At 41.7% G+C, this 25,493-nt stretch overlaps 1 protein-coding gene across 1 annotated transcript; it reads right to left on the bottom strand.

Annotated features, from left to right (window-relative positions):
* Positions 1–942: 942 nt before the first annotated feature.
* On the bottom strand, positions 943–24,021 carry LOC147750757 (ranaspumin-like). Its single transcript, XM_086917985.1, has 10 exons — positions 23,874–24,021; positions 22,369–22,418; positions 20,565–20,630; positions 19,761–19,835; positions 19,121–19,174; positions 15,671–15,736; positions 13,335–13,385; positions 7,972–7,995; positions 4,571–4,643; positions 943–1,154 (listed from the first exon to the last, which is right to left on the bottom strand). The coding sequence occupies exons 1-9, from the start codon at positions 23,920–23,922 to the stop codon at positions 4,572–4,574; spliced, it is 507 nt and encodes a 168-aa protein (XP_086774111.1). The 5' UTR covers positions 23,923–24,021; the 3' UTR covers positions 943–1,154; position 4,571.
* Positions 24,022–25,493: the final 1,472 nt, after the last annotated feature.

The following is a 25,493-nucleotide window of genomic DNA, read 5'->3' as shown; positions in this document are numbered from 1 at the left end:
GTCATGTTCCTCCCCGCAAGCAACTTTTTTCCATATGCTGTTCCTGTGTAAATCTGTTCACGACTTTTGGTTGCAAGTTTGGGACCAAATAATGTAATTTTCCACACTCGCATTCCTTTTTCATACACTAACGTTTTCTTGAGTAGTCTTTCTCCTTGTTAGGAAGATATTGATCTTAATACTAAGATCATCGATTTATTGTTAGCTGTTGTGTTTCAGCAGATTACAGTCAACTGGAAAAACTTTTCTAGCATTTCCTTTAAAGCATGGTGGTATAATGTTTGCCATAATCATAGACTGGACACTGCTTTTGTTTTTCCTGTTCACAAGGCGGCAAAACGCCTGGATTTATGGCTTCCTGTTACGCTTTATCTTGATTTATGTGCTAAACGTTCTTTTCGCCCACGACCTTCACAGCAAAAAGTCTTAAAACCCCCTTAAATGCCCTTCTCATTCTATTTCTCCTTCAATATCAATTATATGTATTTCCATATGCATAATCGTATTACTACAATTACTGTCTCCACTTTATCTAGTTTTGATGTTCATGATCAGATTTTATTATTGTTTGCAATTGTATTGTGCCAACTGCTTACTAATGTACTTATATTGTATTGACACCTTGTTCTCTTCTCCTTTTACCAAATAAAATTCTTTTTTGAACTTAAAAAAAAAGTGTATCCCCCTTATCCTGACTAGAAGCAAGGGTCCCTATTCGGACAAAGGTACCTACCTCTGCCAACTACAGACCCCCATTTCTAACAATGGCCTTTACCCTGAAATTTATGAATAATAACTTTTTCGTGGGTGGATTTTGGCTTTGTGAGGTTTTTCATTTCCACTGTTCATCCTCCCCCTCTTTTCCCCTTTGTTAAAAACATCAACATTGTATGCAAGGAGAACCACACTGTACACAGTAAATCTCAATCACACAAAAACATATAAAGATTATGCAATTTTTGGTTGTTTTATTGGAATCAATCATAGAATGGAAACAAGAGTATAAGAGGAGATTTGCCAAAATTCCGGGTGAGTTGACATCTTAGATGATCAATTGCATTTTAACAGATGAAAAGATAGGAGTTTAGAGGAACCAGAAATTAGCATGTGTGTAGAATCATTCTGCAGGAACCTAGATCAGATCCAGTGATCCCCTAAAAGAGAGATAAAAAGCGAATAATTATAAAGATATCTCTGAGGAAAAAACCTGAACAACATGGCATGAAGAGAACTGTTAAGCAATGATCTAGCTCACTGTATCTTGTTATTTTGCACAAAGGTATAATATAAATTCTGATAGTGTATGTCAACACTGATCATCTCAGACTGTAAAGCTGTAGCCTTCTTCAGCACCGAGCTGTGGAGGGTTGAATGGTTTGTGTATGAAGCGCATTTTTGAAGAAATTAATGTGAATGCTCTGGAAACATATACAGTGTTGATTTTGAACAAAAATCCTTTTGAGCAGCAACTTTGATCAAACTTAGAAAATGTTCCAAAATTAAATATCACTCAAATGAACGTTCGAACACCTTTATAGAAGAGAAATAAATTTCAATGGTCTCAATTTCCTGTTGTTTACCAACATGGCGTGCGAACGAATCGTGCTAGTAAATTGAAATTGGACTCTGCGATACAGTTAATGAGCATTAGGGATAAGCTTCATTGATATTTCACAGTATGACTGAGAACATTACAAATGGAATAAAAATATGACCCAAGTGTTCCTGCAAAATATATATTTTACTACAGCTACCTTCACTTTAAAAAAAAACATTTAGCTCTAACCTATACATTGTTTTAATATTTGTTTTAAAAACAATTGCTAAGGTAACCTCAACAGTAGCCTCACTTTCAACCTATGTGCTTGAATCCTAATTTCCCTACTCTTCTAATTAGCTTGTGTAGCAGCCCTCATTCTTCTATTTATTCTTGTCATTTCTTTCAGTGGAAGCTTATTATAACCAACCCTCTTTTACATTCCTGTCCAGTGTCATATTTACTAGCTGTTACCTAGTAGCAGTCCCCCCAGCGCCTTGAGACCCTCATGGGTGAGTAGCGCACTTTACAAATGCTCTGATTGATTGATTACCTCACCTCATACACTTTTTACAATTGTTCCACTAACAGTTATTTCAGCTTTTGAATACGTTTCTCATCCAAACTCACTCATACAACCATTTACTTTCTGTGGAATTTTAGTTTTAGTTACATTTTAATTCCAAAAACCTGTTAAGAGAACCTGTTGATTTCGTACTGATTTTGCCTATTGCCATTTATTTGTGGTTAGCCTTTATTGTCTGATGTAATAAATCATGTTTTGCTTATTTGAAAAAGGTAAGGAAAGGTTTCATATTATTATTATAACCAGATGACATTGGCCCATGTGTTTGCACATAGATATCCACAGATTTGCACCCTCAGAGTGCCTTCTGATTTTCCTAAATCGGCCATATCAGAGACTATGCCTGGTGATTGGTTGAATCACATATAGTATCACTTATCTATTCAGAACTTGTCTTGGAAAGTTTAAGCTAGCCAACAATTCACAACATTTTCAGTAGTGGACGCTTGCTTTCTAAAATGGTGGTGCAAATGTTGGACCCACTTACAGTGCACATACAATCAATTACTCAAACCTGTGTATTTTTCTGCTCTGGGGCCAGAGACCGTTTGCTCCCACTCCCTTCACAACCTCAGAGCGACATTTGAGGTCATTAACAGCCACGCCTATGGCTTGGCTAATTAGCAGCCAAGACTCAAGAGGGAACGAGAACGTGTTACTAGATGTGGAGCGGCTCCAATCCTGATGCTGCTCTCATGCTGCTGCTAATATTGCCCAGCATTAAAGAAGCACCACGATTGGCTGTGGCGCCTGCCTCAAAGCTCCCTGAGGCATTGGGTGCCTGTGCCTGTTCTCCAGCCAGTTGTCCAAGACACCTCAGGTTAGAGAAGTTTAAAATGCGAAGGTCAGTCTGGCTGTCGCAAGACAGTCGGACAAAGTGAAGCGCATTTTAAACTGGAATAGCAACTACCACTGCTTCCTTCTGCCAATCAGCTGCAATGGCCCAGCCCAGCACTGCACTTTGACTCGGCTGAACTGAAAAATAAAAAGGTAATGAAATCTCTTCATTACCATTTTAGTTTTTATGCCTGCTGCACTGTCAGTCGGGGGGGGGAGCACTCCTCCGCTCCAATGGAGGATCTTCCGCCGGCTATTAAATGCCTGGTCAGACAACAACTAATTACTATAAATTAGCCTTGGCCCGATATAAGTAGGGCCTGATTTAGAGCTGAGTGGCAATTAAAACATCTACAGATTCTGTGAGAAGTGCTAAATCCAGAGGAGAATTAAACTATAACTTTTCCTCGACCTAGAGCTAATATTGTCACTGATGCATTATCTTCTGCATTTAGCACTTCATCGAGAATTTTTAGACTCTTCTATTACCATTCTCTGCCTTGCAGAACTAATGTATAGCATATATTTCGTCTTCCCACTATGGAACTCAGTTTAGTGAAGCTGCCAATCAAGGGAGTTAGAAATTGGCCCCCCGGGATTCGTTCTACATTTTGTGGCTCTGTCCAAGTGGGGAGTTCGAGAGGAGGCAAGATATGTCTGTCTACATTACCCTCTCCCAGACCCCTGGTGGTGCAGTTCAATAATAGCCTCCCAGTGATGGACCTATGGCATCCATCCTTAGTTGAGCTGAACCTTTGAAGCAAGCAACTTGACGCTGCAACACTTGACTATGCGACCCATCTTTGACAGGGTGATAGAACTTGAGTGCAATATGAACCATCATCAGCCTGGTGTGTTGATTGAGTGTAACTACCCAAAGGTTGGAGTCAACAAGCACAGCATGAAAGAGCAGTGAGGCCAACTAGTGCTATCTCAAGGTATGTGCAGCACTGTATTGTGCCGCAGCAGAATGTTCATATCGATGTGAAGCACTGTTAAATATGGCAGCCTCGTGTTGGTAACTCCAGTGCCCACTTCTCTTTAGAAAGGGCTGCACATTAGAGGCCCAAGATATGAAGAGGGATCTTCACTATGACCGTTCAGTTCTAGGCAATACGTTTTATAGAACAATTCTGATGCAACACATTGGTTGCTAAATCCCCTTGGAAGCCTATTACACAAAGTCCAAGGATGCCGGTGGCATGTTATAAAGAGGTTATCTGACCGAGTTCAAGTGATAGACTATTCACTAGTATAAAAGACGTCAATGTTGAATGATGAATTTCGCCCACTGTCACACAGTGAAAGTAAAGCCAGAGTCAGGGATTGCAATCTAAAATGGAAGGGAGGCGTCACTTTCATATACATTCACAGCAATTCCTGATATATATGCCTGCATTTAAAATTTCGAAATCCTGAAAAAAATTGCAAGATAGAACGTTTACAGTAGTAGAGTAAATGTTTAATATCCATTTGGCCTGTGAGCCAGAATCACCTCCTGCTGTGTCAATGCTGTGTTCACTATAACAGGTTTCTTTGTAGACAAAAATATATTGTTTCGAATGTATTCGCGATCTGTCGTGAAGCTTAGATATGAAATATCTATTTACCTTATTTTCCAAGTAAACCACCACCGCCGCCAGTAAGTCCTCCTAAAAGGCCAGGCAAGTTGTTAAGGGCACCCTGGTAAAGAAAAATAGGGAATGAATATTTCAAAGAAAAATGTGTAATTAAAACAAATTGAGATACCACCAAAATGTAAGAATGCCAAACTATTATAGTCCATCATAGGCACATTGCTAACCTTGTTTAGGATTAAAAATATATTGTCATTCATAGCTGTCCTATTTGATGTCAGTAACTCTGTAATCATTAGGACATTACATACAGTAACTGCTGAATAGGCGAAAAGGGATGCCCTCGCTGAAAAACACTCCCAGATTTAGTCTCAACCGTTATGAACATGGTTCTGTTGTTTAAAAAGGTGTAAATATAGATGTAGCTTAGTGAAGAATCCTATAAGAATGGCAGTGCGCTCACAACTGAACGATGCTGCAATGCTCTGGTCAGAAGTAGCATGGAATTCTTCCACAGAGCTGATTTTTCCTGAGAGTTCACTTATTGAAGTACAAGAACTGTACCCTACCTACCACAGCCTGTTCTCCAGACACCACCAGCACCTGGGACAGCTCTGTCTATCGTATGACTTTAAGTGTGTACAGCGGTACAAAAGGGGGTGGTGATGGACGGGGCATCTGAACCAATCAAACACTCACACCCAGTCAACAGATCTGGGTTTAATTCGTCACCGTTCTTTAGCCCACTCTGCCACCCCAGTTCAGACATGGCCATATGCAAATCAGTCTGACCCTGTGCCTCATGGGAACAGTCCAGCCCGAACCGCCAAGTCATGCCTTCCCTGGACCGGAAAGGCACAGGGTCAGACTGATTTGCACATGGCCATGTCTGAACTGGGGCGGCAGAGTGGGCTAAAGAACATTGATGGATTCAACCCAGATCTGTTGACTGGGTGTGAGTGTTTGATTGGTTCAGATGCTCCGTCCATCACCACCCCCTTTTGTACCGCTTTGTTCGCCATAAGTTGGCACTGTATTCTTAGACGTGAGTCCCTTGCTCACTTTGCCACTGGATTCAAGCAAGCCGGGCTGAAGATGGCTGAAATGCCAGAAACCAGTCCTCGTGAAGCTTGTTTCCGATCCAGGGACGGCATGGCTCGGCAGTTCGGGCTGGACTGTTCCCATGAGGCACAGAGTCAGACTGATTTGCATATGGCCATGTCTGAACTGGGGTGGCAGAGTGGGCTAAAGAACGGTGATGGATTAAACCCAGATCTGTTGACTGGGTGTGAGTGTTTGATTGGTTCAGATGCTCCGTCCATCACCACCCCCTTTTGTACCACATTTAAGTGTGTACAGGGCCGACTTCAGTGCTGGTGGCGCCTGGTGCTGCCATCTTTTTGGGCTTCCATGACCTCCTCTTCGGATTCCCTCACTATCACTACCTCCCAGTAAAAGTGACACTCATCACTCCATAGCCCCTCTTTCACATACATTTTATTTGTTTTAAAGCGCTGGTAAAGTCTGGCTTAACTATACCACTCCGCTACACGTAAAATACAGATCTGTTCCTGGCAGCAGACATATTAACCCTCTGTGCTACTGAATGATGAGTCAAAATTGCCACTAGACAAAACTCTGATCTCTCTCTCTAGTAGGAACATTAACCACAAGTTATCTTGATATTGTAATTGTTGCCTGAAAGCTGGATGCTGGAGGAATTCCTCATTCTTAATTTGAATCACAAGTTATTGATAAACACAACACCCCCCAGATGACCCTTTGCAGGTCTGCGCATAGTGTGGGCGGATCGCCTTAAATGCCATGAATGTGTATTCATATGAACAGAAATCCCTTACAACACTGATAGTTTGGATCTGAACAGTTTTTGTATAGACAAACAGACACACTTCCATGCTATTATAACAAGTTGGAATACAAAGTCAAGAGGTTTAGGCGTATTAGGCAAAGAAGGGCTGTGATTACAAATTGAATTCACTAAAATGATGGCTCAACAGAACAAGTTCTAATAATCTTTCTTGCAAAGACTCCACTTTTACACTATTTCACATCCTCTTTCAAATTGTTATCAGAGTGTAATACCAGTGGAATATGTTTACAATGTAATCCTGGTAGAATATATAAAGCTATTTGCTTTTTCCAGAATGGTTGGATTTTCCCAGAAACCTCTCATGTAACAGCACTGGAAATGAATCCAGGGCCATTGTTTCGACTTACTTGAGCTCTGTGTATTTATAAACTAATCGGGTGACCTCGTCGAACTTTACCTTAAGGTTCCCTCTGCCAGTGCAGTGAGGCAAGTGTCAGGGACAAGTGTGGGGCATACAGCACAGTCTCAGGCTGATAAACAACTTTGACATTTCCTGGCACGGTCCTTAACCTCTTCCTGCCACTTGCTCAACCTTCCCTCAAAACGGACCTTGTCTCCGCTGTTCTATTACACTGACCTAGAGCGGAGATGTAGTGGTGGCATCTAATGACAGTTTGAATCTATGAACCACGGGAAGGCACTTTCATTTTTTGAATTAACTAACCTTTCCCATGACGTTTCTTGTGGCACAGACCTTTTCCCAAAGGCATGAGTCACTGGCCACCTTTGCCAACCACTGACCTGGCATATGACATAATTACCCACCATATGTCCACTGGCTAAAGGCACCACAGACATGGTATGGCAGAGTCAATATTACAAAGTCTGTGCCTCGTGTGTATAAGGCCCGTCGCACTTTTTGTCATTTGGGGGCATGTCTTCCTCTTACACAAGGATTCACAAAACCCCATTATTTCACAGAATAAGGGGCAGCTGAGCTCAACTTTGAACTGCATGTGCATGCCATGTGTGCATGTTCAAGAGAACATGCTAGAATTATTGCAAAGCCAAGCATGACTTGGGTTGGCTGCAAAACATTGCCACATGTGCATTTCCATATCCTGGCCATGTACCATGTGATTTCATATGGCTCCTTCTCACGGCATCACCTGCCCTCAAGGGCAGAGAAAGGTGACGAGGACAGAAACAGCATCGATCATTTTACTAAAGGTAGTAATGATAAAGTCTTACTTCACCAGTGTCATAGCATGGTGGTGAGGGCACGTCAAGACCGTGGCGCTCTTAAAAACCCATTGTTAAAGACATAAACCGACCCCAGAAGCAGCCATAAGACTGCCCTTGGGATGTGTGGCAGTCACACTGAACTTAACACTAAAATGATGAATGTTTTTCAAACAACCATGAATCTCTGCGAGACAGGACGGCATCCCTCTGCTTTGCATAACACACCTAATAATGGTCTAAGAGCGAAAGGTAATTCGCTCTGCTCACTTCCGAAATAAAGAAATGACACTATTAAATAGCCGTGTTTAGTCTCTGACCTTACATTGGGTGATACCGACAAAAGTTGGTTTGAACTTACCGCTACTTGCACCAGAGCATCACCCTAGGGGAAGAAAACAAAGCTGTGACTTTAGTGTAAATCTTTTACAAACAGAAAAAAGAGCAAAATCAACAATACCAAAACAAATATTGGAGACATTTATTCATACGTAAATTTAGATGTCAATGTAAATTAAAAAAAAAAAATGTATAAATCGATGCTTGGCAAGCATAAATTATCTGTACTCGTAATTCCTACTCAATAGAAGGGAAAGGGCATTACAATGCGTTTTTTGACTTGGAAGTCCGACAAATTTCCATCACTTAAATGGTCAAAGATTTACTTCATCACAGGGCTGGCATAGCCCCACTTCTAGGATTAGAAGCAGAACAGGTCAACACTACATTTGGCGTTGGTCTTGGGGAAGTGCTTCTCCTTATGGAAATATGTTTTCCCCATCGAGAAAACCAGAGAAGTAGAGCAATGCAGCAAGCAAATTTGGTGTGCTGCATTGCGTTACCTGTAGAGAGCAGTACTTTGCCAAATCTTCAAAGAAATGGTGCATTTCTGCTCTCCCCACGTGCTGAGGCACTTTATGCTGCATATGGACAATTCAGGCACCAATGCGCCATAGTGCAACGGTAACTGCTTTGTGGTCCGGTAGTATTTGTACTTGTTACTTCCTACACAAAAAAACTATTCTTTGAGGCTATTTTCCTTTGCTCTCCCAATGTGATCCCTCCCATCCTCACGATTTGTATTTCTCGCCCTCAAGCCTGTGAAGCGCTCTGATACCCTCAGGTGTCTGGTTCGCGCTCTATAAAACTATAAAATAAATAAATAAATATTTTTCACTTCGTATGTGTCCTGCAGAATGGAGTACACAGGTTAAGGACAAATAACATAGAGAAATAAAGATATTTCTGCTTGTAAAGCCAGCATCAGGTATAAGCACCATTTTGACGCCAGCTCATGTCTACATCTCTTTGTGAATATGAGTTTGTGGCAAAATCCAAAGGTGGATACACTGGAATGTCTATAGAATACCTCCCTGACACAAAGTAACACAAGGTAGTGAAATGTGTTGCATTCATTCTTCATAAAAAGATCATGTAAATCATCACTAGTGTGGATTTGTAAATACCAAAAAGCGTCAGGGTTGCATTCATTTTAGGAAACTCGCATCAATGGTGCATTAGCACAGAGGACCATATTAAACCATTGCAGACGTCTCCATTATGGAGACCTCTACAAAGAGGGAATAGGAGTCTTTTAAAAAAGTTACATTGCATTCTCTGAAGTGCACCTGAAAACCTGTGCTTGGTGTATTTCTTGGAATGTTTGTGAATCAGGGAAAAAGTGGAAAAGTGCATTCCGGTGAAGGAGTAAATCTCCAGACCTGTTTTTCCATTTTTCCCTCAATATGATCTGTAGCACCGGTAATGCTATTCCAAACTGTCAGCAAATGCTTTTTCATGCATGAGGAGCGATAAAGAAAAGGAAAAACTCACTACTGTACTACTTCCCAGTGTACCACTGTAATAACAAGCAAACAAGAAGTGAGCACAACTACAGTTCATAAGAATAAGTAGTTTGGTGCTAATGTCCACCCTAAGGAAGTAAATCACATCATAAAGCTGTAGCAACAAATGTGTTGTTGTTGGTCATTATTACAGGACTGCACTGTGGCAGAAAGTAGCATGGCTGCTTCCATAAATTGTCAAAATGGCAATTTCCCTTTTTAGAAAACCTTCATACATCTCTAAGAGAGGTCAACACTAAACAACGGTCTCTAAATGGTCAGAGAACAACGACCAGGAGGCTTTTTAAATTCATTCTTTAAAAAACACAAAGCAGAGGATTGTCAGTGATACTGAGACAATGTAAGTAAGTAATTATCTTTATTGCATGATTCATAAAAATCATTGCAAAAAACGACATTAAGAAAAAAAACTTGTACACGCACATAGGATAAAATGTTCAATTGTCATAAAATTAATTTAAAAACATTTCAAATGTACAGTATTTCTGTGCTATTATAGAACAATGAGATGTAAAATCATAAATGCTATATAAGGATTAAAATACAATGAAGGAACCTAAGACTTCAAGTTGACAATTGTTGAACTAATACTATTTTCTATGTGCTATGCCATGAACACCATGACAGATCTGACAGAGAAGCTAGTATAATCTTCAAATTATCAATGAGGAGTTTTTTTGTGTGTGTTTTTTTAAATCGAGACAACGTTTAACAGTAAAAATTGTACTGAGACAATGTGAAAGGTGTTTTGACCTACTGCCACCTCTTACTGTTTTTTTCTTCTCTAATGGAGCAATCATGGTATACATTATTTGTGTTTCCAAGAGCTTTGAAATGCATGGATTTTTGACATTTGCTATTAAATATGATTTGAGAGAGGATGGTCTGTCTGAACATTTTATTGAGTCATCACTTTTCTGGTTGACGTGCATGCTTGGTGTTCGATGTCTGACGGGGCTAGAATTATCAATTATTTTAAGTAATAAGGGGCATAGGTATCAAATAACGGTATTGCAATTCTCAAATAGCGATTTTTAGAGAATCGCTATGAGAATCGCAAAACGAGATGTGATAAAAAATTCACAAATATTTTGCTATTCCTTGGCATTCCTTAATTGCAATTAGCAAATTGTGAATCACATTTAAGGAATACCTTCCCATTCATTCCTATGGGCTAGGAGACCCATACGAATGAATGGGAAGACATTCTCAATTTGCGATTCATAATTAGAGAATCGCAAATTGAGAAAGCAATTTAAAGGGTGCCAGGGTGTCAAAAGGACACCCTGTTGCACCCCTGAAATATGTATGTGAGCACATGTCGCAAACATACATTCCCTAATGTATGTACGCCACATGGCACTTTGAAAAATGCACAAAAGTGCATTTTTCAAAGAAATCGCAAATGGCCACCAAATTGAAGTTGGTGGTAATTTTCGATTCCTTAGGGCCAAATCTCAATTTTTCTGTACTTCCTGCATTGCATTTAAGGAATCGCAATTTGCGATTCCTTAAACACAATCGCAAAATAGAGAATCGCAAATTTTGTGATTTCCTTTTCGGATGATACATCTCAAAAGTCCTTTTCCCGTTCGCAAACGGGCCAATTCTGAGAATCGTCCCGTTTGTGAACGGGAAAACGGCTTGATACGTATGCCCCTAAAGCCCTTATTTTTAAACACCTACAGCCTACACGTAGAATGGTAGCAGTGAGCTTGATAACAAGTTATGACTACTACAGTATCATCTACATTCTAATGCATCTGCTCAAAGTTATTGCTACACACACTCACTTCTACATTTCAGAGATGGCAGACACTAATTATTGTGATCAGTGGAGTGACCAAGGTTAATTCAAATGCTACTTTGCTGCAGATGAGTGTGACCCACACAAAGTCAATTCAATGAAGCAGTGGTGCAGCAACGAAATGAGCCATTAGAGATTGAAGAGAGGGGGCTCGTTCCCCTCCCATGAAAATCCCATTTTGGATACAACTCCCATTCAAGCCCTAATCAGGATAATAACATCACTCTAATGGTCAACGTTATTAGTTAATATTGTGGTTACAGCTGTCCAAGCTGTAGCCACAATATTAGTCAGGGTAAGTCACAAGCACACCCTAAATAATCCTATGATCAACCTCTGGTAGCTTAGGAGACAATGTGTACAGTATTTGTGCAACATTTAAAACAGTAATGCAGTGTCTTTAAAGTGGGGGAGACTTCAAAGACATAGATTTGAAGTTCACAGAGGTCCTCCCTTCCTACCCTTGCTCCAGATTCACTACAGGGGATTGAGCAGTCCTTTATGTGGGGACAGGACACAGCCTATTCAGGTGTAAGTGTGAGGCTGTGCCCAGCTCCTCCCTCGAATCCAGCCCAGGATGGCCCATCAGAATGTGATGGCCCATCAAGTCACACCTAGGCTCCCTTTACATGTGGCTGTCTAGAGGGAATGCACAACGCCCAGCTGTCACCCACCCTAAACATGGATTCAGAGAAAGGGGCAGGAGGCACAGAATGGCTCAAGTGAGAAAATGCCAACTTTCTAAAAGTGGTATTTTCAGACATGCAATTTAAAATCTGACTTCACCAGGAATTCTGATTTTAAATTGTGACTCCAGAGACACCAAACTTGAATAGTCTATCTATTCACAATTATTAATTACACTCAAAAAATGTAATAGGGTAAACCCAATGTTATCCTATCGGAGAGATATGCCTTGCAGTAGTGAAAAACGGATTTTGGAGTTTTACACTACCAGAGCATGTAAGACTTAAAGGAGAATGCCCTACGCTTTAAATACATTGCACCATGACCTCTGGATTGTCCAGGGCCTACCTTAGGGGTGACTTATATGTGTAAAAAGGGAAGGTTTAGGCCTGGTCAGATCACAATGGCAGTGTAAACTGCACAGACAGGCTCTGCAATGGCAGGCCTGAGCAATGGTTAGAGGGGTATTTAAGTGGGCGTCACAAGGAGTGCTGCAGGCCCACTAGTACCATTTAATTTAGAGGTCATGGGCACATGTAGTGCACTTTACTAGGGACTTATAAGTAAATTAAATATGTCTATTGGGGTAAGCACATAATGCCATGTTTAGGGGAGAGAGCACAAGCACATTAGCACAGGTGAGCAGAGGTAAAGTGCATTTAGTCCTAAAGCCAGCAAAAACGAAATCAGAAAAATGGAGGAGGTAAGCAAAAAGTTGGGGGAAGACCACTCTAAGGCTGTCAGGTCTAACACACACTGTTAGTGTTTGCCAGCACAATGAGTGCCAGGTAAAATCTGGCATGAATTGCATGCAGAACACTCCACCATGTTAGTTTGCACATCATCAAGGGAAAAACATGATATCAGAGCACTATACATTATTCTGAGGTCTGGAATGTACAATTTGCACACAGTGCACATGTAACTGTCTATTGTGGAGCAAAACTGTGCATGATGCCTACAGGTACTAAAACTATTTTGCGTTTGGTGCATCATGCACGGTTTCCACTGGAATTTGTGCACTGCTGCTTTGCTATTTTAGATTTATTGGCAAGCAATGAACATAATTTAAGATTCAAAATGTAGTTTAAGTGCAAGCTGTTGTGTTACAGGCTACTAGAACACAACTCTGAAGCCACATGCTCAAAGGAGAGAAATAGTGGGACTCATCTCTTGGAAAGAGGTTGAACAAGCCAGAACAGCGCCAGCGCCAGGACACCGCCAGTGCCAAGACAGCGCCAGGACAGCACAAGGACACGTTTGGGTAATCGTGCGCTATTTAAATCTGAATAACATAACACACCATACAAAATGTTCTGAAATACCAGGAAGCATGCTTGTGCTACATAAAAACGAATCCCTTACCAGAAGACCGCACACTAATTTAAACGCCGGCTCTTCAAGACCAAGCTTCATCTAAAAGACAATTGAGAAATTAGTGAATGATACTTTTATAATAAACTGCAAGGAAAAAACTAACAAGCAGCGGACAAATGTCACACGCGGTTAGAATTTACAATAGTTAATTTCAGCATATGTGACTTTTCGTAATAGAAGTAGATTACCAAACTAAAATAAAAAAAAGTGTACTTTATCTTTGCCATTTTAGCTTGGTAAGAAATATTACTGACTCACAGATAAAAGACATTTTAATACACCTTTCATTTCAAAGCCTTTAACAAGAATGTTATAAATATAATCCTCATTTTCTTTCTTGCTATTGCTTTTGCAACTGACTATTTGTGAATTTCCAATACGCATCTAGAACACATGCGCAGAAAGGTAAGTGCCACTATACCTCCCAGGAGTGTGAACATATCCAAGACTCACAACAAGACAGGACCCACTCCTGAGCCTGACAGCAGCAGACATAGGGAAGGGCCTAAGGCAGATCTGGCTCACGCATGATTCCTTAAAGAGCCTAAGGAAGACCTGTGTCACGCATGATTCCTTGTAGGGCCTAAGGCAGACCTGTGTCATGCATGATTCCTTGAAGGGCCTAAGGCAGACCTGTGTCACGCATGATTCCTTGTAAGGGACTAAGGCAGACCTGTGTCACGCATGATTCCTTGAAGGGCCTAAGGCAGATCTGTGTCACGCATGAATCCTTGAAGGGCCTAAGGAAGATCTGACTCATGCATGATTCCTTGAAGGGCCTAAGGCAGACCTGTGTCACGCATGATTCCTTGAAGAGCCTAAGGCAGACCTGTATCACGCATGATTTCTTGGACGGCCTAAGGCAGACCTGTGTCACGCATGAATCCCTTGAAGGGCCTAAGGCAGCTCTGACTCACGCATGAATCCTTCTTACCTTGATACTGCCATGCCCAGTAATAATACACTTGCACTGCGTTAGTGTTGGAGTAACCTATGATAAACCAAGCCATTTGTTAAAGAAATGAACGTTACATTTTAAATAGACTAATACAGGTAAACACCGTCTTCTCCCAAGAACGTCTCGCAGCAGGGGCACGTTTGAGACTTATGCAGGAAGTGCTATGCAGCCCTTGTGCTGCCCACTCTGCCGTCCTGCAACACTTGTCATTGTGGAACCTGCGTCTTCTGCGGTCCAGGGGAACATTTGTGCTGCACAATGTGTGCATTACAGATGTGCACTCAGCCGAATATTCTAGGCATCATTATGTATAAGTTCTTATTACTGCTTCATTACTGTCTCAGAAGAGTTCATTATCTGGAAAGAGTTCCTGCGTTTGAACCTGGGACTCTAGAAGCCAAACTAGGCCTATACCAGGGTGTTCTCCGTCTTGAAACTTTAGAAGAGATTGCTGTCTGCTTCAGTTCACGTCCCCTTCATTTGTTGCCAGAGCACGAACAGAGGCCTGACTTCCCAAACCGTGTTTATCTGTGTGTTACTGCTGGAAATGGAAGTGTGTGCCACACCGAAGCCTGGAATAAAACACTTCTACTCACAGGAGAAGCTCTGTGCAAGGACCAGTGTTGGTTTTACTACGCTTTAAACTATCATTTGACCTTTTAAATCACTGTAATATTAGGCACTGGACATCAGATTTTTATTGAGATGAGCTATAAGTGTGCCACAAACATATGGTTTGTGCTATATAAATACAACACACATACATATATTTATACATAATATTCACAGCAGATACTGTAAAATACTAATGTGCAGATGTTTTTTTTTAAACCTCGGCTGAAGATTCTTCAAGAATCTACATTGTGCCTGAAAGAATTCACCTTTTGAACCTAAAGTGTTTTCTTCTTGTGAAGCAGGGGCACTGGGTGATTTAATTTCCGTGCAGGCTCCCTGGCTGCCACCACTAGCCTGACAGGCACTGCTGTCCTCCTGTAGCAGATGCTGGTTGGGCTGGGTCCCTGACAGCTCTCTAGCACAGAGATCATAATGCTCTGTAGGAAGCACTTTGGTTTACACTCACAAAACTGCAGTATGTCACTTTTTTAATATTGATGCTGATCATGTGAAGCGGGGAGGGGGCATTGATAACGATCCAATCAAAAGAATGCTATTAAGTCGTTATAGGTTGCTGCCACTTCATGGAGAATGTCCATTGAGCCGCATAAAAGCCTCACGGGTTCCAGACTTACTCGTGGTACTGTCCTTGTCTTACTGGTTGACAATAAGATGCAATATATAGTCTCATGTGTTGATTAGGAGAAAATACATTCCAAAGCAGTCATTATTTGTAAACAGCTGATCTTACCAGGAGGTCTCTGACAGGACCCTGCAGTTGTTTAACCAGTTCTCCAACTTGCCCAGTTATTTCTTCCTGGAAGGGAATTTATAATATATTAGAAAAAGAGAGCTTTTACATAACAAGTACCTACACAAAACCGCATGGAAATATTAACTAATACTTTACTTGCACCTATATCTGTTGCTTAGTTGAGGATATACGATCCTATATGATGTGCAGTTCTCACCCATTAATATTTTTAAGAAATCATGTTCATTCATCTGTTCTCTGTTGCAAAGGGAAAACCATAGTATTAAAGTGTTTATGTTTCTCTTGCACATGGCATGGGTTAAACATCTTACAGAAATATTTGCCGACTTACCACGTAGAACAATTGATGTATCTAACCTGGGGCCTGTTGGACACAGGGCAGTGGCTCATGCAGAGGCAATGTATGGATCTGCCACCATTCTCTCTGCTTCCCTGCTGCACACTGTGGGATGTCAAGGTATGAGGACAGCATAACACCATATGGGGTGTGACGCCATGGCATGAAGTGGATGCATACACCATAACGGTGACCTGCACTGGCTCCCTGTCAAGAAGAGATGCCACCTCAAGGTGCTCACACACACCTACACGAGCCCAGAATACCTGAACAACCACCGGACCTTCCACCAGCCCACCAGACACCTGCGGTCTGCCACCCTGGCCCTCTCCACGGTCCCCCACACTCATCATACCCGAGCCAGTCACAGTGCGATTTTAAATCAAACTGAAAGGCAATGGCTGCACTCATAGTGTGTGCTTCAGCCAAAATTGAATGTCACAGACGCACTTAATGTAGAAAGTCCCTAATACCAAGGCTTCTTAACTGGAGACCTTGTCATAAGCATCTTAGGGGGATATTCTCAAGGAAGTGGAGGGGAGAGGCGTTAGCCTTCTTGGCTTAACGCCTCTCACCGCAACTTCTAAAACACTAGGCTGCATCCTATTCTCAAGAATGTGGTGCAGCATGGCGTTTCCACATGTGTGCTGCACTAGGCAGCACACATGGAAAAAGCAAAAACAAGAAGTAAAGCATTTCTCCTTGTTTCACCAACTTAAGACCAGGATTCTTCTGGTCTTAAGTTCGTTGCTGCCACCTATTATCGCCAACCTTCATAATAGGTGGTACAAAAGGGGGTGGTGATGGAGGGAGCATTTGAACCAATCAAACACACATACCCAGTCAACAGATCTGGATTTAATCCATCACCGTTCTTTAGCCCACTCTGCCACCCCTGTTCAGACAAGGCCATATGCAAATCAGTCTGACCCTGTGCCTCATGGGAACAGTCCAGCCTAAACTGCCAAGCCATGCCTTCCCTGGACCGGAAACAAGCTTCCTAGGACCGGTTTCTGTTATTACAGCCGTCTTCAGCCAGGCTTGCTTGAATCCAGTGGCAAAGTGAGCAAGGGACTCACGTCTGAGCATACCCTGCCAACTTATGGCAAACAAAGTGGTACACAAGGGTGTGGTGATGGACAGAGCATCTGAACCAATCAAACACTCACACCCAGTCAACAGATCTGGGTTTAATCCATCACCGTTCTTTAGCCCACTCTGCCACCCTAGTTTCATGTGTGCTGCTTTGAAAAGGTTTGTTCATGTACAGGAAGGGACACCTTCCTGTACATGAACAAAAAGCATGGCATTTTGCTTTTTCCAAATGTGCTGCACTAGGCAGCACACATGGAAAAAGCAAAAACAAGGAGAAGTAAAGCATTTTTCCTTGTTTCACCAACTTAAGACCAGGATTCTTCTGGTCTTAAGTTTGTTGCTGCCACCTATTATCGCCGCCCTTGATAATGGGTGGCAGCATCGATCACTGTGGATGTTGCAGTGGAACGCCCACCGCAACAACCACAGCACGCTCCATTCACGCTAAATTTAGCGTGAAAGGGGCCTTATTCTCAAGACTGTGTTAAGCCACTTAACATGGCTCAAAGCCACCTTAAGTGGGTTAAAGCTGCCTTGAGAAAAAGGCGCAGCCCCTATCGCCACGGCAACGTCAGAAAAAGTGACGTTCCTGTGCCGATAGGCGCTTGAGAATATGCCTCTAAATATTGTATTTTAAGTTGCACTAGCAAATGTGAGCGCTCATACTAAGACTGATAAGAGCAGACATAGAAGTGGACAGTGGGTACTCAAGACAGTGAAAGGCATTGCTGAAAAATACAACTAAGGGCCTGATCAGTTGAGAGTTCACTTTTGTTCCATCAAATTCTGACACTGGATGTCCATCACAAAATGGTGGAACTCGCGTCACCTGCTGTAAATCTGCCCTTCTCCTAAAGTGGAGCCAAACCTATGGATTATTTAATTAGTCGCCCTTGGTAATGTTAGCATGTGGTGGAATGAGGACGAGCTGGTATAACAGCTCTGGCCTCTGGACTCTGCTCACTGAAACAGAAAAGGTAGAGTGAGGCAAACTGGACCATCCGGCTTGTAGATGTCGCATAGCACCGAAGCAGCTTCCAACCGCCCTTATACACATGTATTTGTCAATGACTTAGTCATATTGAAAAATAAATTAAGCTATTTCGAATTAAAATTTCCAGTTTGAATTTAAAAAACAAGAAACACAAGAACATTGTCACCATTTGCACATAAACAGAACAATAAGATTAAACTTAAATAATGACAATACCCTAAAAAAGAGTATGGCTAATTCAATATTATGAATAATGATACTGCGTTTAATAAGCAGGAAAATAATAAGAATTAGATTAGAAATAATGCTAAAACCAAGACAGCAGTTTTGTTACTAAAGTTAAGATTAATATTTATTTTAAGGTCACTCGGCAAATTAGTGAATGAACTTAAGATGAAGGGAACGAGGAAGATTTTAATAGCATTAAAAGAAATCGAGACACTTTACTTGGTGATGTGCAAAGGATAAATATTTTCTGAAACCCAATTTACACACATTATGATTTGCACACTATATAATTTTATCAGTAAAACTGCAAATCCGTGAAGGTTTAGAGGCCATTTTCATGGAAAATGTGCTGTTGGTAACTGACAGTGCGCTCCAACACTATGGTTTAGTATCAGCTGTGTACCACACCCTTCCCACTCTCCTACTGAATGGTCGTGGCCTCATATACTACACTTGTTCTTTGTAAGACACTTGGGGGCAGATTTACAAGGCCCTTGCGTCACTTTTGCTTGTAAATCTGCCCCTTGGATTTTTCACAATCCCTATGATTTCAATGCTGTAACCCTGATGACAGCACTCCCACTCTGAAAATTGTTCCAGCACCACAGCTCTGAAGGGGGCAGAGTTTTTCCACAGTAGACACAGCTCACCATTGGACAGTCAGTCTTTCCACCCATTCCACGTGACGGCACACATTTTTGGGGACCCACACTTAAGTTTCTGCATCACACATTTACCGAGAGCAAGAGAGGGAAAAACTGCTACTGCTTACCACCGTTTTTTTCCCACCAAGCAGAATTTCATCAACTACGCAGCCAGCTCTTTCCTAAAAGGTAAAGGAGAAACTTACAATATAAGTATAGTATACACAAGACAATTTAAATAATTAGAGATGCTAAAGGCTACGAGGATTCCCTGTTAGGTCCTTTGTTTTTTACTTCATATATTACAGATCAACAAGAATGTGTATAGTGTACAGAGCTCAGAATACACTGATAGCTGAGCGTAACTCTAGGACTCTGTCCGCCAGATTCTCCATTGAGTCTTTATTTAATCCAAGTAACAACTGGGGGACACTCAGGCACCAGCCTCTGATAGCAGTGTGCATGGTGGTACCCCAGTATAGACCTCTGCCTCACCACAACGTGAGACAGCTTTCTACAGGCTAGTTTAGCACTAAGATTTGTTCAGAAAAACAGTTTGAAAAATTACCCACATGTTATAATACCAATATTAACCATAAAAAGTCCAAACCTGTATTTGCAAACATTTAACAGTGTCATTGTACACCATTGTGCAAACCCACGGACATGGTAGGGGCACATTCAAGGACGCCATTGAGATTTTCGGATTCTTGGAAAGGGACAGGCTGAAGACAAACATAGAAGACAAGCAAGGTAGGACACACTTACCAGCACTTCTTTTGCTTTCCGAGCCAGATCTTCCCATTCCTCCAAACTGCATTCATTGTTTGTTCCCTTATTTTCCTGAGATAAGATAAAAAAGAATCATGGTAAAAAACTAAATGGAACTGTAGGTACAAATAAATAGGGTACAGAGAAGACAATACGTGTATAACAACAAAAAACAGTCTTTGGAAGTAAAGAATGGTATTTCTTTTTACTAAGAAGGTGTTAGCTTCAGTCATAAAGGTTTGATCTTTTTGAATAATGAAATCCTTGAGGGCAGGAACTGGAGAATGTCGCAGAGGAAATGATGCTTGCATGAGGTGTTACGGCAACGGCTAATGGTGAAATACTGTCAAAGCGAGCCCGGTGCTCATGCAGGAGTCTTGTATGAGACTGCGCATGCGCTCAATGAGGCAGCAGAGATTCACTGCTCCAGCCCCTTGAGAGAGCCCGGTGGGTCATTGATACCTGCTGACACAGGTGTGCACAGAGACGCACAGGAAAGCGCCACTGATGGGACACTTGGAAGCCCTCACTGCACCCGTATGTGGTGTTCATGGAATGTGGTGGCCAGGGGGAGATGGACCCGGGAAATGAGAGAGAGGAGACAAACATCTCTCACAGGTTCTGAGGGACACATCCCTTACTGGATACTGAGGGAAACTCCGGGAGCGGACGGTGAAACAACTTTCACATTCCTTGAGGTGAGAATTGAACAAAGACCAGAGAGATCTGGCTGACACTATCACGTCATCCTAAGCTAGAACCAACGCAATGCTCAGAGCTCGACTAATAATTTGGCAGTACCTGGCAGGTGTCATATGAGCAGACGAGAGCTTGCACGCTTTTCAGAAGTTCTCCAAGGTCTTTGTCCTGTGAGAGAAAGAAAGACAGTGAGCCATGTTTGTTAATGCTGTGCTAGCAATATTGAGAACTTAAAAAGACAATACATGGTGCTCTGGTCATGAATGTAATAAAACGATAAACTTGTGCGATGTGATATTCCACTGTAGGGGCCGGACTGGAATTTTAAGGCAGAAGCCCTAGCCATGAGTGTTGGTTAAATTCCACAAATCAGAATTAGTACAGGTAATGGTATTCCAACGTATGCAATAGTTATCAGTTCCCACTGCTGATGGAATTTATAAGGTTAAAAGATCTGGTACACAGCAAACATGTATTGCGTTTGGTGTGGTAAAAAACAGACATTCATGTCATGTTTCATTTCTAGGGTGAAAACATGGAATAGAAGTAATTTACTGACTCTGGTGGAAATACTAATAATTAATACAATCAACAAGAGAGAAAGGGTCAAAAAGCCACTCCTGTACTCCTTAAAAGTAATATATATCAATCAACATAAGAGTGACAGCATAACTAGAGAAAAAAAGGAAAATGAAAAAGACCAAAGAGGTTCAAGGCGTAATATAGTTACTACCACCAGAACAGATTTCCAATTAGTGTGGAGGTAAGCTACACGTGCTCAGTGTAAAGTAAAAGGACCCTCAGGCCCCAACTAAAAGTTGGTAGCCAGTTGTCTTCATTGGGTCCTAGTAGTAGAAAAGAGATCAGAGTTGGTGATGAAGGTGAATTAAAAGGAGTGTGGACTACTCCTCAAACTGAAACCTTCTTTTTAATGAGAGGGTAGTTCTAACTCTGTTAAAACCAGTGAAAAAAATGCGGACTAATAAGTGGTTGTGTTAGTTTGAACCATAAAGTTCTATTAATAAAGAGAAATGGTCAACATGTTTCTAGCTAATTCGCCAAAAATCAGCTTAGCATTCGTCAGGACCGGAGAAAGAATTTGCACTCCATGGTTGGTGCACACTAAGGCAATCAAACGTATAGTGTAGGAAGGAAAACTATTACAACCTTATCTGTAAAAGTTCATGCAGGTATTTTCTCCTGTGGCCTCTCCAAATTGTGAAAGACTGAAAAATAAATAATTAGTAGTGAAAGCGCCCCATGGGCTTGTGGCAGGGGGATTTCTTCACGCCCAGTCTGTTTGTCTCTGGGCGACTGCCCGCCGTTAGACCTAAGGTGTCCACATCAGCAGCCCGAAGCAACGTTGCTGCATTTCAATTTATTATTAGGACTTTATGGTTCAAACTAACACAACCACTTATTAGTCTGCATTTTTTCACTGGTTTTAACGGAGTTAGAACTACCCTCTCATTAAAAAGAAGGTTTCAGTTTGAGGAGTAGTCCACACTCCTTTTAATTCACCTTCATCACCAACTCTGATCTCTTTTCTACTACTAGGACCCAATGAAGACAACTGGCTACCAACTTTTAGTTGGGGCCTGAGGGTCCTTTTACTTTACACTGAGCACGTGTAGCTTACCTCCACACTAATTGGGAATCTGTTCTGGTGGTAGTAACTATATTACGCCTTGAACCTCTTTGGTCTTTTTCCTTTTCCTTTTTTTCTCTAGTTATGCTGTCACTCTTATGTTGATTGATATAATCTGGTGGAAATACCCCACCCTAGTCCACCACCATCAGGACCGTAGAGTACACGACATGCCTTAATAAGAATGGGTGTTTGGCCTACAGGGAAGAAAACCATTCAATAGTTTCCGGCTTTCTCCCCCCTTAAAGATGAACTTACCAGAAGCGCATTGAGACACTTAGAAAGAGGGAGGCCAGGTGCGGCGGAAGCTGAAGAAAAATAAACATGCACTCTGATTAAAGAACATATTTTGATATATGTGGTTACCAAACAAGCAGTGTTTTCACCAGAAAAATGTGCTACCATAAAAACATTGATCGAACAGCGCTCACCAGTACCCATGTGTGAGTACATCCGTAGAGTGCTGTGACCCTGTTGTGTGGGCAGTTAACAGACCATGGTTTGCTTCCAAAGACCACTCACCACTCATTGGATTGCCTCGTAAGGCACTTGTGATGCAAAACATTGGGTAATGGACCAGTCCACGAGTCAGCATGGGAGAGGAATGCACGCACTCTTAGAGGCATGACAGAAATGCACATTTTTAAACCGGGTAGATCTTTCTCAAGAGCCTTTCAAACTGGATGGATGTGTTGAGAGTTCTACTGAAGGCAACTCCCGCTAATAGCAGTGGGAAAGCAAAAGAGAACTTTCTGTGTTTTTCCAACATATAGATGTGGTGTGCAACTGTAAATCTAAGTGATTTTATTAACCATTTCAACTGCTAGACTGAAATGTGATGCTTGCGCTGAGCCATGTGAATGGGGTGGATGCCATTAGAACATTAACCTACAACTTTGTTGTTCTTATTCTCTGTCCGAAGAAGTCTTATCTGTGGCAGGAAGCTAACTTGACTTGCTACATCTGCACACAGACCATGGCTTCAAAGATCATATATGTACAGACATCCTTCAGAAAAATCCATGCATACAATGGATATATTCATGGTTTTTCTAGAGTCAAGGTGACAAAAACTGGCAAGTGAGGTTAAATTAGGGTATCCCCTATGCGAGTTACATTTCGAACCTTGTAGTGAGGTACCAGTTGTACCAGTTTATGGATTAAAAACTTTTTAATCATATCTAAGGGTTGTAAACTCACTCAATGTCTAAAAAACATCTGTTATCATATGAGACAGTCTTAGCACACAGTCCCATGTTGCTGAGCATTTAGCAGCTCAGTCACTCACTCTTGAAGGTCATCCTCTGGCATATGCTGCCTTGGACACTCTTTCTTGAGAGTACCTCCCTTGGATTTGTCTCCCTACACAGTATTTCACTGCCACTAAGATGCCCGGAGATGGCCCCACACAAGAATGTGGAATGTGTATGGTTATTTGAGTAATACAGTTATGCAACAGGTACAGTAATTGGGCACAGACTAAGTATGTGCGTCAGAAAGAAGCTGAACCCCCTCTCTTCAAGCTACACAATTACCCCACACAATAGGACTTGAATCCTACCCCTAGGCCCTCGCCCAGTGCTCCACACTCCTGTTTCCTAGCTAGGATCCTTCTATACACATGCTTACATTCAGATGTCCTGTCTTACAAAACGCGGCGAGATGTCAAAGTACATAAATATGCAGGAGCACAAAGATGTTATAAACACACTATGATACACTCTATTGCTGGAGCTCCTCGGAGACCAAGCAGGTGTACTCACCGACAGCGACGCCGAGGGCCACCAGCAGGAACACGGCTGAGGACTTCATGGCTGCGAGAGGCTTCTCTGTCAGACTTCAGCTGCAGGCCCCGGTCGAGTGCTGATGAAACCCTTCCTGGAGGTCACCCTCATTTATACCAGAAGAGACCTCTCGACTCCTCTGCCAGTGCCAAGCCACACCAGGAATGTCCTTCTTCACTTACTTCTTGGCACACAGATTGCGACACGGTCATTCAAGTGTTTTCTTTTTTCTCACCTTTCCGTTTGGCATAAAGTAGTGATTGGCATCTCTTTGTTTGACATTCCCTTTGAAATAAATGTAGGCACAGGACGTGTGCATTCCAACTGGCACTGTACTACTAAAAATCATTTGAATTATCTCCCTTCTAATGTTTTAATGCTGTTCCACAATCATATCTTCAAAAAGATGGAGGGAACATCAGCTGATGAAAGGGTATTAATTACTCTGTAAAGAAAAATGCAGTCATTTTGCATAAACTATGTTTCTGACTGAGGCGCAGTGAATTATGCCTGCTGTGCTTACAGGATATTAGTAAGAGATGAGTTATATCCGCATCTTCTCGGGGAAACAGATGGTTTATGTACATAGGTTCTATGGGTGACACGAATTATGCATAGGGCCAACCAACATCGACGCTCAGGAGCTGGCGCCCAATTCCCCTACTCGATACTGATGGGAAACTATTTTCCAAATCTCTTTTAACTGTTTTTGGCCAAGTGTGCCGTGGACAGTAACACATTAAAATGTCACTAAACGGGCTTCAGAGGCAATAGCTCAACCTTCCACAGTATATTGGTGATATTCACTTATTCTAATAAGGCTCTAATAGTAAAAGACAGGAGGCTGCTCGTGTGTTACAAACATTTTTCCACTGCTTCCGATAGAGTGGACAGTAATAAGCTATGGGTGAATTTACTGTCAGGGGGAATCGAACCTGCTCTCTTCTTATCAGCAGAACTTTACACAGATGCCTGGGTTGAGGTGAAACTCTCAGACAGTAGCAAACTACCACCAAATATTCAAAAGGCAACAGTTTAGAACAGGGGTTTGACCCTGCATATCTTTTGTTTTCACTTCATATTTTGTTGGATACATTGTAATATAAGCACATCAATGCCTCCAAATTTGCAAGTATACACGCCAGTCATCTAGCATATGCTGATGACTGGGTAATTCTAGCTTCCACACAAATTAGTTTACGACAACATTTACATTTGCTAAAATGTTTTAATAATATGGAAATGTTTAAGATATTAACACACAAAGGAAGGTCCTAGGGGAATATTTTAGTGACCCAACTGCTAAACCCCCTAACTACTAGTAACACCAACAAAAATTAGCAGTGAGTCAAAAACTACAACAGACATGTATCCAACAGAAAAATGAGAAAAGCTAACACTGTGAGCGAGTTCCCATCAGTCCACCATCGAGACCGCCCTTCATCATCTGAGATCTCTTATTCTGGATAACAAATGGTACCCCAAGAACTACCGGCTACTGGATGTTACATAGCCAGGTAGAAGGGGTCCCCAATATATAAACCCAGATGTGACCAAAGTGTGTCTAAACGTGGGAACTGAATAGCAGTGCTGGAGTGA

This window comes from Lissotriton vulgaris, chromosome 1_1 (assembly GCF_964263255.1).
Source record: "Lissotriton vulgaris chromosome 1_1, aLisVul1.2, whole genome shotgun sequence".
Taxonomy (NCBI): Eukaryota; Metazoa; Chordata; class Amphibia; order Caudata; family Salamandridae; genus Lissotriton; species Lissotriton vulgaris.
Note: the sequence above shows the minus strand (reverse complement) of the source record. Positions and strands in the feature narration are given on the sequence as shown.

Excerpts from the sequence above, each read along its gene's own strand:
- LOC147750757 (XM_086917985.1), bottom strand. The coding sequence starts at position 23,922 with ATGAAGTCCTCAGCCGTGTTCCTGCTGGTGGCCCTCGGCGTCGCTGTC. Across the intron at positions 20,631-22,368 it reads AGTGTCTCAATGCGCTTCTG|GACAAAGACCTTGGAGAACT; the intron begins GTAAGTTCATCT and ends TTTCTCTCACAG. Across the intron at positions 13,386-15,670 it reads GTCCTGTCAGAGACCTCCTG|ATGAAGCTTGGTCTTGAAGA; the intron begins GTAAGATCAGCT and ends ATTGTCTTTTAG.